General features: G+C 35.3%; 1 protein-coding gene across 9 annotated transcripts in view; it reads left to right on the plus strand.

The window, feature by feature from the left end:
- Positions 1-13,538, plus strand: part of LOC139815637 (uncharacterized) — a 148,248-nt gene that overhangs the window by 113,891 nt on the left and 20,819 nt on the right. For 8 of the 9 annotated variants that reach the window (XM_071782679.1, XM_071782676.1, XM_071782677.1 and 5 more), the window contains 8 exons: positions 2,583-2,702; positions 2,857-3,037; positions 4,167-4,522; positions 5,537-5,766; positions 8,792-9,908; positions 10,628-10,750; positions 12,207-12,536; positions 12,968-13,246. In XM_071782679.1, the coding sequence (XP_071638780.1) occupies positions 2,583-2,702; positions 2,857-3,037; positions 4,167-4,522; positions 5,537-5,766; positions 8,792-9,908; positions 10,628-10,750; positions 12,207-12,536; positions 12,968-13,246 (2,736 nt within the window). The remainder of the gene's footprint in view (positions 1-2,582; positions 2,703-2,856; positions 3,038-4,166; positions 4,523-5,536; positions 5,767-8,791; positions 9,909-10,627; positions 10,751-12,206; positions 12,537-12,967; positions 13,247-13,538) is intronic. The other variant, XM_071782680.1, reaches the window with a different exon arrangement.

The raw sequence follows: 13,538 nt of genomic DNA on the forward strand, positions 1-13,538 counted from the left end.
TGTATGATATACCGGGTGACAGCGCGCGTTTTATATCTTTCAAGCTCGGCGCGTCCGACGAGTCATCGAGTTACGTATGGCTTTCGCCGCGCATTACATTTGGGCAACGACTTTCTTCACGGACACGGACGACTTCCTAAGTCCTTCCCTGAAGCGGTGTCGTTGTTTCGTTAGCGGTATGACGCAATGACGAATAACAGACGCGCGAGCGAGCGCGATGCGGCTAATGGACTGTGCATACAGCACAAAAACTGAGCGGTACACACACGCACTTTCGATCGTTCCCCTGGGTTCGTACATACAATCGCTCAGCCCTTCGCTCAGTAAAGTAAATTTCGGCCCCGCGTACCGAGAAGCGGCGGCGTTTCTTCTCTTCGACGAAAGCGGGAATACACAAGGATGACCCGAATTACGATCTAAGGATTCTTTTTCAGCGCGATTGCGCGAATATTTATAAATCGTGACGTTTCCGTTCGTCTAAAATTTATATCGGAGAGAAGCGTCCTGAATTTCTCGTTGCGTCCCAATTTCTCGATCAATTTAAAATGTATGAGACCGGTAGTGAGATCCCACGATTTTTTCTCGAATATGTTATGAAAGAATAATGAGGTCTAAAGTAATAAATAAAACGCAGGAATAAACTCTTACATTGCCATTTATTTGTAACGAGTTAAGTTCTAAAAGTAACATTCCGGAAAAAAAATTATATATAATTATAAATATCTACCTATAAAATTTTTTGCCGGAATTTTATAAATGCGCTTACATTTAAGAATTTCTCGCAGTATTAAAAAAACGTTTGTTCCATTGTTCAGTAAGTTTTGATTTTGATTTAAGAAAGTTTTAATTTAATTCTTGAATTCAAATTACATTCTAAAATACGCATTTCCATATCTAATGACTTGCAGTTTTTCATAAATTTTTTTTATTATTCTGTTTAATAAACTTTGGTGTTGATGTGTTGAAGTCTTGTATTTGCTGGCTCATATTATGTTTCAGTTGAAAACTAACTTAAGACTTCGTTTTTCTTAGCTTTATTCACGATGGCAAAATTCAAGAAAAATCGGAATTAAGATTAAATAATGAAATAAGAATAATCAAATTAATTATAAAGTCAAAATTCAAATTTACTAATTTAAATAGAGCAGTGGAAAATTTTCTCAAAATTGCAAGGAGTTGTATGGAGGGCCGAATCTTTTAATTTAGGATAAGTAATATTGAATTGATCGGTTTTGAATCTGCAAACTATAAAATATATCGTTGCTCGTTGAGTCATGCATTCCAACTTGTCAATAACGACAATAACTATGTTATTCTTTGACAATCGCATTTTTCGTTGCTTCTAATCGCCAATCGCTATCACGTCGCGCTGCGCGTAACTCGATGTTTTCTTTGTTTCACTTCTCTATCGATGTCGCGTGTCCTACCATCCACATCTGCTTGCGCATCATTTCGTCGTGAAACCGCTAATGTACACATATCTTCGTGCCGCAACCAGCGCGACAAATTCGCAACGTCGTAAATGTTACGCGCAAAAACAAATGTGCGTGACAATACTGACAATAAATAATCTTGCCTAACCGAATGGATTATTCGTCTCGTATCTGTGACGCGATATACCGTCTCCTGTTTCACCGATATCTCTCGCGCGATCGTCTCGCGAAGGAAAAATGCAGCTGTATATCCTTTGCGAATCAACAATTCGCCAGATCGCCAGTCGGCCGCTCGCTCTCGAATAACTTTTGTACGTTCCGTTTTGTCTCAGAAACGCAGGTAGTGCGATCTGTGTTTTGATATGAGACGCACGTGTCGACTGCACGTGTGACGCATTTGTGAAGTGAGAGCTCCCCTCGCAGTCTCTTCGATATTAAAATTACAGAAATTGGGATTTACGTGATTATAATATATTTCTATGCTATTAAAATATAAATTACATGCCAATCACGAAAGAATTTCTCGGATACTTTTTATTTACGACCTTTTCATACTTTACAAATTGATGCAAGTGAAATTTAAGCGAGAGAGAAGAATATCGATGTCTTTATTACAATAATAACAATAATTATTATTATTATGGATATTTGAGCGATATCTGCGTCTCGGAAGATTTACACGAATTCAAAAAATTTACGGACATTACCTCATGTTACATATTTTCCCGGATAATTTCAACATTATTATCAAGTGATAACATATCGTATTATCTTGCGCTGTACAATTTTTATATACGGAGTGTCCCGCAAATATTGCAAATTGACTTCGAAGGAATTAACACGGACAAATGTGTAGCTCCTGATGCATTTTGTACATTTACATTACAAATTGTAATACATACCTACATTGTAACATTATTAATTTGATTATTAAATAATTTTGCTTAATTCAATATTAAATAATAAAATAAATATTAAAAGATAAATCTGTTTAATAAAAATATTATAAAATAATTTTGTTTGCTATATTATTTTAACAGCCGTAACAATATATAGTTACTTAATGTAATTATTATTTGAATAACGCAGCGAATAGAATACATTTATGGAAGAAGCGTTGGATTATTGTTATTATTTTTTCCCTTACAGATTCGGCACTTTAGGCAACAAGAGGGCTCCTCCAATAGTCATGCCGTGCAACAGGGAGAAGTGTCCTCGTCGAATCCTAACATACTGTCCAACGATCAAGTTGGCCCTATTTTACTTGAGGTTCGTATTATCCGTTTAAATTAACACGTGAGGTTACACTCATGATTAATCACCCGTCAAACACAGGTGCAAAAGCACTAGAAATTAAAGCCTTGTATTGCGTCCTTTGACACTTTCGGAATTGTTATACAACGTCGTTATCTCTTCTTCGCAGGCGCTAGACGGCTTTCTATTCGTTGTAAATACGGAAGGCCGCGTGGAGTACGTTACGGAAAACATAACGCAGTACATAAACTACACGAAGGACGATGTACTGGGAAAGGATATTTACAACATTATTCATCATGGAGATCACAACACCTTCATGCCTAGTTTGCTACCCTTGTCGTCTTTAGGTATGTATCTTAATGATATCACGCACACACATACATCACGCGTGCGCTCTCTTTTTTCCACAGGGGGTGACAGTACTCGCAGAGGGTAGATTGTAGATTGGCGCAATCAGTATAGGTCACGAGTAATTTACCCGCTCAATTTATTAAATGAAATCCTCTTCCTTGGGGTTTGCGATTCATTTTTCAATCGCTTGTTCGTGTTTAGGTCGGGGTAGCTTTCACAAACTCGAGGGGTGACATTTTTGATAGATTAGGGCGTTATTCTTTCATCGTGCTCCCTATATTTTTTGTGTACATCCATATTCCTGCAATAATTTGAGTCAATTAACTTTCATTTCTACATTCTTCAAAATTATTTTTCTCACAATTATAATTATAAAAATTGTTATTGCGATGTAAGATGTTTCGTCAGATGTGCTTTGCCACCTCGAGTGCATATTCTTTTACGAACTTTGACATTATTTTTTTCTTAGAAAAAATTTAAGATATATTATTGTAGGGACCGAAAAATAGTCTAATCACCCGAATCACCCGATATACAACCGTTACATGTTTTCGATATTCGACGTTATTATTGTTTGTGGACGAAAGGTCGATTCTAAATGAGCGGTACAGGCTAACCGACAGCGCGAGACACGAGAGAGTCGGACGTTAACCGGGAACGAAAACGGACGAAAAGACGAGCGAGACGGTTGAACTAAGAGTGCTTTGCGACGAGCGATAGTGAAATACTCAATCAGGAGCCTCCGCGATAATTGCTTACTCTGTATTTTAAGGAAACACATATATTTTGTCTTCTACTTTATATACTTTTTATTCTCTCTTATTATTAATTAAATTTAGCTTCTTTTGAATTTTTTGACAGAAATTGGAATAATTACACAATTGGAATAGTACAAGATCTGTTTAAACTGACGAAAGTAGTATTAGAATTCTTTAAAATTCAGTATTTCCATAATCAGAAAAGTTATGAAATTTTTTTTCGCGCAATTTTTAAATTTGATATACTATTTGGTAAAAATATTTGGCTTAAATAGACGATTTAAATTAGATTGATCTTTAATCCACATTAATCCATCAGAATGTAACTAATTTTTTCGCGTTAAAAACACGAGTTCGCACATTCCAGGCTGGACCAGCGAGCCACAGCCTCAGACCAGGAATCGCACCTTCAATTGTCGCTTCTTGGTGAAGCCACCCGACGATAAAGACGAGACTGTGGAAGAAAAGCAACAGCGAGTATCGAAGTACGAGTCTATGCAAATCTGTTCTGCTCTTCTGCCCGATCGTCTCGAAAGCGGTGATGTATCCGAATCGTCGGACATTGGTCCTTATGTTATGTGCGTAGCGCGTAGAATCCCGCCGAATGAGAAGCCCATTACTACTTCTATTGAGCAATTCACCGTCAGATTGGATACCACCTGGAAGATTATCGCGGTCGACAACAGTTGGTTATCCGAGGCTTACTCCAAGTACCTAAACAAGGTAAGGGTAGAGCCATGTTGCATATTTTGATTACTGTAACGTTCGCTCACTCCGATACGCAAATTCGATAATAATTGGGTACTATTATGTAAAATGGTCAAAGCAGTACGAAGAACCTTGTACCTTGAAGATGTGAATCTTTACCATTTGATTGTAGCATAAATCATTTTTCAAAAGAAGAAACGTAAGATTGAATTGTCTCTATTTATGTTTACTAATTACGGTAAATATCTTACAAAAGCATAATATCTTTCTCTTTTGCTGAAATAATAAATTGATCACATTTGTCTGTCTGTTGTTATTATTTATTTCAGCCACCGGAAGATTAAATATGATTGATGATGATAATTTAACGATACGGTTTACAAAGCATCCTTGTTTTTTTGCGTAGTTGAAATTCTTATGCTGCATATTTGCTGGAAGATAATATTCATTTCTATTATATGTAACCACTAGCGGATCCTGATATTGATAATGGAGGGTTTTTTCGGCAAAATTAATTAGTTTGACATTTTTCTTAGTATTATGTTTAACTTTTACTCCAGGATCAATGATGAGGATCTACGATAGGCTCTGATCCTATTTTTATTTTTCTAAACATTTTTTGTATTTTTTTTTAGATTTTAAAAACAGATCCAGCAAAACTGATTTTTTTTTATTCGGAAGGGGGGTGTTTTAACATCAAAACACCCCCCCTAGGATCCGCCAGTGTATGTAACAATATATGTTATAGTACGTTGAGAAAAGAAGGTATTTCTGAATTATTGGCATTGAGTTATTTAATATTTGACATTAGAGAAGTATTACATGTGTAAAGTTTACTTATAAAATTGAGAAAAATGTATATTTTAAGTCATATTTCTGACAAAATATGTGTAATTAATTGTTTTACTGTCAAAATTGTATTATTTTAATTTATAATACTCAAGATTTTTATACATATATGCCTTCTTTTCTTTCCGTACTTCAAAACTGATTCTCGAGAGGTATTTACAGATATGCTTTTTATTGCAGGACCTGGTAGGCACAATATTTAAGGATTTGTGCCACCCTCTTGATCTCAATACGCTCACGAAACATTTGAGCGATACGCTCCAAACCGGAGAAAGTACGAGCGATGTGTACCGATTGCGCATTAGTCCTGATAAGTTCCTTAAGGTTCAAACAAAGTCAAAATTTTTCAAGGCGAGTTTGATGAATGCGCACGAAATCGATTTCATGATGGCAACTAATTCCATCATTAGGTAAGTTCGCTCTCAGTTTTTATAATCATATTGAAAAATACATAGAAGTCGAGATAATCTCATTATACCATATCATATTTCATAAAAAATGATATTTGATATTTTAATGAATCATGATATTTAGACAAAGAAAATAATTCGTGAATTGGAATACCATAAGAATATTTCTTCTGATATTAAGAATTTCAAATAAACTCACACACATACACACGCATACATAATTTCTTATCTAAGATAAGCTTATCTAAGACAAGAATGACTATATCGATTTAATATTTCAATTCATTCACAATTTTCAAATTACACTTGAATTTTATTGGATTTTTGTGTTTATGTCAACTAGTTTGCTATCGCTTGAATAACTTTTCTTTTAACATAACATACATGCATAAGTACTTATTTTCTTATCGTATTAGCACTAACGCTTATTCCAGCATAATAGTGATACAATTTTGATATGCAGTTTCATGTACAAAATATTTATGAAACGAGATAAAAATTTTTTCTAAAAAAATTGTAATAGTTTTTTTATAATGGATAGAATCATATATTCCATTCTCATTGTAATTAAATTCTGATTTTTAAATTTTATTTAGAACTTTTTTTTTAGTATTTTGTTTGTAAAGAAATTATATTCTTACAACAAAATTGTTTAAGTATCTTTTTGCATAATAATTAAATATAAAAAACATATTTTGTTTAGTTATCTCGGCTCCTAATATCTTAGGTATCATCTAAATTTTATGCTTTAGGAAAATGAGAGGGTATACTTGCTCAAATACAGCTCACATGCTCTTCCGTTTATTTGCACCCATTTATTAATTTCACACCATTAAATCAGGGAGTTATTTTATGTTTCACAATATTATGGTATATACTTGGTTTGCAATGAGTTTGCAAAGGGCACAACATTTGCATATAAATTAATACGGTTTCTTATTGGTGTTGGAGATCTGGCCACTCTTGAACTATTGTCTTTCACCGTAACCTAGTTGTATATATATTTCAGTTTGCTTTTAATGTCAACGACGGCGACGACGTCCGCCACATATTAACTTTGCTCAAGTCTAACAATGTAATATTACACGTGATTTATTTATGCAATTTACTTTTGACGACAGTTAACGATGTTTGTATGGATATGGTGAGGGTTTAAGCGCACAACATTTGCTTGTTACTGTACTCATGCTTCAAAAAATTCATCACGGTTACACGAGATCTTTCCGTTAATTTCTGTCTTGAACATTTCATTGAAGGGCTCGCGCAACACGAAGAAAAATAAAAGCTTTCTGTAAAATTTACGCATATTAGAACGTATATAAATTAAAATATAATAGTTTATATAATGTTTTACTAAGTTTTTTTCTTAAGTTAAATTTGATTTTGCTTTCAATTATTAATTATTTTCAGCACAGTCGTACTTATAGTTTTTAAAAAGTTATTTTGAAGAAAATTAATTAAATTAATATTTTTATATGCATTTTGTATACTTAAGGCCCTGATAAATTGTACGCATTTAAACAATTTGGTAAAACACTTATGATAAAATACTTAAACTAAAGTACTCAAATTAAATTAAATTGAATTAATATGATCATTTTTGAGTCTTTAAATGTAAATTACATAATATTTTACGTTTAAAGACTCGAAAATGTTTATATTAATTCAATGGAATGTTCATAATTCAATAGAATTGTTTTACTTATATATAATCTCGCGTTTAAACATTTAACGGAAAGTAATCTTGATAAGACAAGGTAAATCGCACTTACTCTAATACTTATATTTATGCACGAATAAAGTATTAATATAACTCAAACGCAATTACCAATAAAAAATGTATGATATTAAGTCTAATTTCTACAATGTGTTAAATTTCCTTATACATTTGAATTACGCTTTAAAATGTATATATAATAAATACAACGGCATCTGCTCGTGGTAAATAATCTTAGTTTAACATTTATGTTATTTAGATGTTTCGCAACAGCTTAATTACTTTCTGTCTTGGTCATAAATGATTTTGAAATATTGTTCCTATAGGTAAACTGATTAAATGTGGCAGGAAGAGATTTTGTATAATCAAAACTAAAATTGTTTTCCTCTGATGTAGAGAGATTAAATTGTACCGAGTTTCTCTCTTTCCTCTCGTCGACCGAGTCAAATTATGATATAAGAATATTGCAGATATTGGTTTTGAAGCAATTATTTCTTAAATAAATGAGATAAATGAAATTGATTTTATAGCAATTGCATGACAGTTTTATTATTTTGTGATTTTTTTAGACAGAACTGATTGTAATACGAGGGGTAGTCCAAAAATAAATTCCGTGTATGTATATTTTCGAAGTCGGTAGACTTACGGGGTAAAATATATCGTGTGCTGGTATCATTCTTTCGATACGTGACATTTGGCCTTGAGCGCGCCCGCCCTCAGTGTGGTGAGGCAAGTGAATGAAGGATGAAGTTCAGGTAGTTGTCCGCTACGAATGGACACGAGTAGCACAGTAACCCGTAAGCGGCTCGTGGAGGACGTAATGTCAGAGCAAATGATGCGGCGATAGTACCAGCGATTCAGTGATGGGCGTCAGAGTATGAAAGACGTCTTCTTTCGTCCAGAATGTGAAAGACATCTTTCTGCACACGCCTGTTTGCCATTCTCTTCTATAATATTAAGAAAGTCAAACGTCACAGATCCTAAGAACGGGGAAGCCGGTATTAGCACGTAGAATATTTTACCCCCCACCAGTCTACCAGCTTCGGAAATATACAAATGCGAAACGTATTCTTGCACTACCCTCCTCTTACATATAGAACATTTTTCAAACTGAGATTTAGATTTCTGCTCCTTAGAGATACAGAAATATAACACATAAGTAAGTCACTTTCGATGCCAATAAGAGAGATGTGATAAAGCTGATGTGAAATATTGTGCGATTTTTATAAATTATGCTTAGTCTTAGGCTAAAGAGATGCAGTTAACCGGCAAATTTATGTGTTATTTTATTTTTCTTGTCCATAATAGGGACAATGACTTAATGCCTCTCGAGGGTGGTCAGCTTTCCAACAACAAATTGTGCTCAGGACACTCTAGCAACCGTTGTGCGAATAATAGTAATAATAATAACGGTAACAATAACAATAACGTGGGTGGCCCGCTGATGTCCGTCGCGCATTTGAACGGTCAAGTGAGTGGTATCAGTGCTCGCGGTATGGCGACAACGGCCGCCACCTCGTCGAACTCGATCGCCTTTAGCACGGGAGCGGCTGCCGGCGGCGGCGGCGGTGGCGGTAACAGTGACTCGTGCAACCCCTTAACGTCGCTGAGCACGTCGGTCGGCAATTCGTTCAACCACTTTCCGGGAAACATGGACCTCGGGAACATGGAATTCCATGAGCTCTTCCCCAGTTCCACGTGGGACTTGGATAGTAACGCCGGGTGGACGGATAGGCCGGAGTCGAGAGCGAGCGGGCCACCAAACTCACGACCACCTTCCCAGCCATCCCCGACATCACCGAGCCCGCAGGGAACCTTCTCTAATTCGACGTTAATACCTATGGGCAGTCTTAGCCCAAGTACGATCCCTCCCACCTTCAATAATTCGTTCCCCTTCAGCCCCCTTCAGGAGACCACGCAGACGGCCACGTTGAGCAATGCTGCCAGTAGCGTCAACACAAACGGCAGCGGCGGCGCCGCCGGTGGTAGCGGTATCAGCAGCGGCGTCGGTGGCGTCGGCAGTAACACCGCCACGACGACTGTTAAACGGACGGAGGAGAGCAACAAGAGCGGATGTCCTACTAGCAACAGTGGTGGCGGTAGTGCCATGGACAGTGCGACTACGAGAACCAGCAACACTGCCGTCACCGCCATCGAGACTCAGAACAACAGTGTAGTGTCCACCGAGTCCGGTAGGCTCAGAAACTTACTGACGAAGGGCCCGAGCACTAGTGAGGATAGCCAGGACAATTCGAACAACGATTCGGATAATAATCATAAGCATCGGATATTGAAGATTCTGTTGAACCAGCAGGACGAAGACGATTATCATTCGGAGCATAAAGTGCGTACGAGCCCGAGCAACATGCCAAGGCCGAGCATGGAGCACTCCAAATCGTCGCTCGGAAACAACATGTTATTGCAGGTAAGTCAAACGTTTATAACTGACCATCGGAAATGTTAATATCTAAAAAGGGAAGCTGCAAGAAGGGTGAAAATGAATAAGTATGAATTTTTTAAAATTAAAAGAAGTAAATAATTTTCTGTTTTTTGAGTTACATAAAATGATTTTTAGATATGCCTAAATGTTTAAAAAACAATCTTGAATATATGGTTCTCTCGCGATCTGAATAGTTAAAAGAGAATGTTTAAACATGAATAAAAATTTTATTAAAAATGTTTAGATTATGGATTAGGATTTGATCGTTTAATTTTATAAATTATAATTTTATCAAAAGTTACAAATTAAAAACTGATTTTTTTTTAACTAAAATTAAAATTCAGGGAAAACTTATTTAGAAAAATTTGTTAAAATGTAATTATTATGAGATAAAGAAAATAATTCAAATATGTTGATTTAACGATGAGAAAAAGAAATATAAAGAAGTAATTTTACTCTATAATTTTATAATTTTATAATTGTACTATCTCCCTTAAGTAGGATAGCTGTATATTTAATACGAAGTTACTAAGTGCCATTTGTTTTCCACTTATTTTATTATTCGATTGAGAGAAATCAGAAATTTTTACCAAATTTATTACTTTTAATAAATTTTACAAACTGTTGCATTCTTCTCTGCGAATTGTATATTTGATGAATCTTTAATTCCCATAACTATTCTTTTTTGTTTTTTGTGTTTTAAGTTATTAAACGAGAAAAATGACGACGAGGACGAAGAGGCACGTGCCGGAATGAAGAAGAAAAATGAGCTCCTGCAACAGCTGATGAAAGATCAAGACGAAGAGAGAAAGTTACAGGAACAACAGGTACATTTTGTTGTAGCTAGATGTCAAAATATATAACGTAGCACGTAAAAGAAACAAGACATAAGAAATAATATTTCCAATATTTGCATGATAAGATAAGAAAGACTACTTTCTATAAGATAAAACGGATGAGTTATCTTATAGACATAGTTCGTCACATGAACAAAGTTGATAATGTAAATGTACCTTTAATTGATAAAGTAAAATTTTTCTTTTTTCTGTTTTTTCTATTTATTTGTTTTTTACATTTTCTTTTCTTTCATTTTCGAATTTCTCATATTTTTCGAGGTAAATACTTTTAATGCGATAGTGATTGTTGTCAAACTTCAGATATAATTTAGTTCGGATTTTGATGTTGATAAAGCATCACATCTCGGCATAGCTGTGATAAGTTTTTGATCATTTTTGTGAAAGTTATGTAGAAATATATACAGGGTGTTCTGTATAATTGTAAAGTTTACAGTATTATGTCTCGAACTGATGATTTTATTGAAAAACGTTTTAGACAGAAGTTGCTCGGTTTGGAGGAGGAGCCATGATCCATATGTGAGTCATGTCGTAGATGTTTTAAAGAAATTTTAAAGACGACTAATTTCCTAAATGGAACTTGATTTTTTCCTCCAGATAAAAGTTGTAGATCTCGTCGAGACGTTTTGAAACTATAATGAAACTATTTTTTGTTAAGAATTTCCTGAGCTATTTTAAATTTTGTCATAATATTTTTAATATAAAATGTGAAATATCTCGTAAAGTATTCATGTTTCGATGACTTTACTTTCATACTTTTATACGTAGAATAATGAAAGAAATCGAATAATAATATTAATTTTTACATTTGCAATTTTGCACAATTAAATGCTTCTACAAAATACAATAGAATTTTATAAAATAATTTTTCTATTTTTTTTTTTTTTACAACAATCGATTCCTTTATTATAAAATTTTGGAAACGTCTCGACGAGATCTACAACTTTTATCTCAAAGAAAAAATAAAGTTTTATTTAAGAAATTACTCACCTTTAAAATTTCTTGAAAACGATGATATCTACAGGACTCACGTCTGGATCATGTGTCTTCCTTCAAACCATGCAACTTTTGTCTGAAACATTTTTAAATAAAATCATCGGCTTGCGAGATATAGCACTGCAAACTTTAAAATTGGACACTTTGTAGAGTAATACTGTGATCAGACCAAAATCCGTAAAGAAGAATGACTTAGTAACGGTCAAAGCCCTACACATTCTATAGTATAATGGAGTGATAAATGAGAGTCAGGGTTTTCTTGCCGAGCCAATCGTTAGTTAAACACTTTAAAAAATTTCTTCTCTCATTCGTCGCCTACGAGAAGAGCCGAAATCTATTGGATAAAGCAACGGAATCGGGAAAGAGAAGAAGGGAAGGGATGGGTAGTACAAAAGCACGTAGCCCGAACTGAGCAGTATATTTTTTCTAACAGAGTCGAGAAGATGATCCTCTTTTGCGGAGTCTTGGATTTAATACTACTCCATCTCCGTCGCAATCAGGTGATCACATGAGTCTGAACACGACGCAGGTAGGTCAGAAGAGACCGGGAGAGGATGGCGACTTAAACATAGCCGTGAAACGGCCTGTGGACGGGTCGCATCAAGTGTCTTCTTCGGGAACGAGCTCCTCGAATAATGCAACGAGTAAGAGTTCTCCGCTATGGGAGAAGAACAAAATGTTGGCGTCCTTATTAGCGAAACAGCCGCGGCAAACAACGCCGAGTATCCCGATTCCCGCGTCTGTGATATCGGCAACGCCACAGGTACGATCCGAACAATTTATTTTTGTTAATTTTTTACACATTATTACGCAGGACGTGAATTAGCGTAAAAATATCAATTTCAATAAACATTCTATATCATCTCTAGAGTGTCAAATTAAAAACTATCACACTCGGAAATGCCTCTTTCCTCTCCCTTTTTTACTTTGTGTCTTAACAATGGGCTGGTTTGCCAAGCCGTTACTGCAGCCTTGACATAGTCGGAAAAGGGAAAAAGGGCAAACTACCAATTACTTACCTGCTCCATTGTTAGGAAACAAATGTTTTCTTTACTTTATTTCGCTCGCAGGTTAAAACATTAATGAACGGAAAAACGACAATACTACGACTTAGATATTATGTGCAGTTATCTTAAAATAAAAAATAAGAAATGTTATCTAAATTTTTTAAATAATAATTGATTTTTTAATTAGGACAAGCTGCCTCGGTTAAAACAACAACAGCAGCAGCAGCAGCAGCAACAACAGCAGCAGCAGCAACAACAGCAACAACAACAGCAGCAGCAGCAGCAACAGCAGCCGCAACAGCAACAGTCGCAACAACAACAGCAGCCTTGGACCGGTGGCAATTTGCAAGTTGGTGGTAATAATGCGATTACGACGACCGCGACATCGGCGCGTCCTCTCCAAATCCAGTCGAGACAACTACCTCGTCAAGCAACCAATTCCTACCTCAGTCATATGCTAAGTCAGGTAAGCGCGACTTAATTTAATTTAATAAACGTTAACAATTATATAGATTATCATTTTAACTGAAAATTGTCTGTCATATGTGGAACATAGTCGCATATACAGAGTGATTTAGAACAAACATTTGTCCTTAAAATGTTATATTCCTGAATTCTGAGACTTTTTTTTTTAAATTTTCTCCGAAACTTAGAATTATAAAAAGAAATAGTTCGCTTATCACAGGTCGGATATAAAAGATAAGCAAAGGCGGCGGAACTCACGTTTTTACGCGGATCTGTTGGTCGTCGAAGACGCT

The sequence above is a fragment of the Temnothorax longispinosus genome, chromosome 7 (assembly GCF_030848805.1).
Source record: "Temnothorax longispinosus isolate EJ_2023e chromosome 7, Tlon_JGU_v1, whole genome shotgun sequence".
NCBI classification, from domain to species: domain Eukaryota; kingdom Metazoa; phylum Arthropoda; class Insecta; order Hymenoptera; family Formicidae; genus Temnothorax; species Temnothorax longispinosus.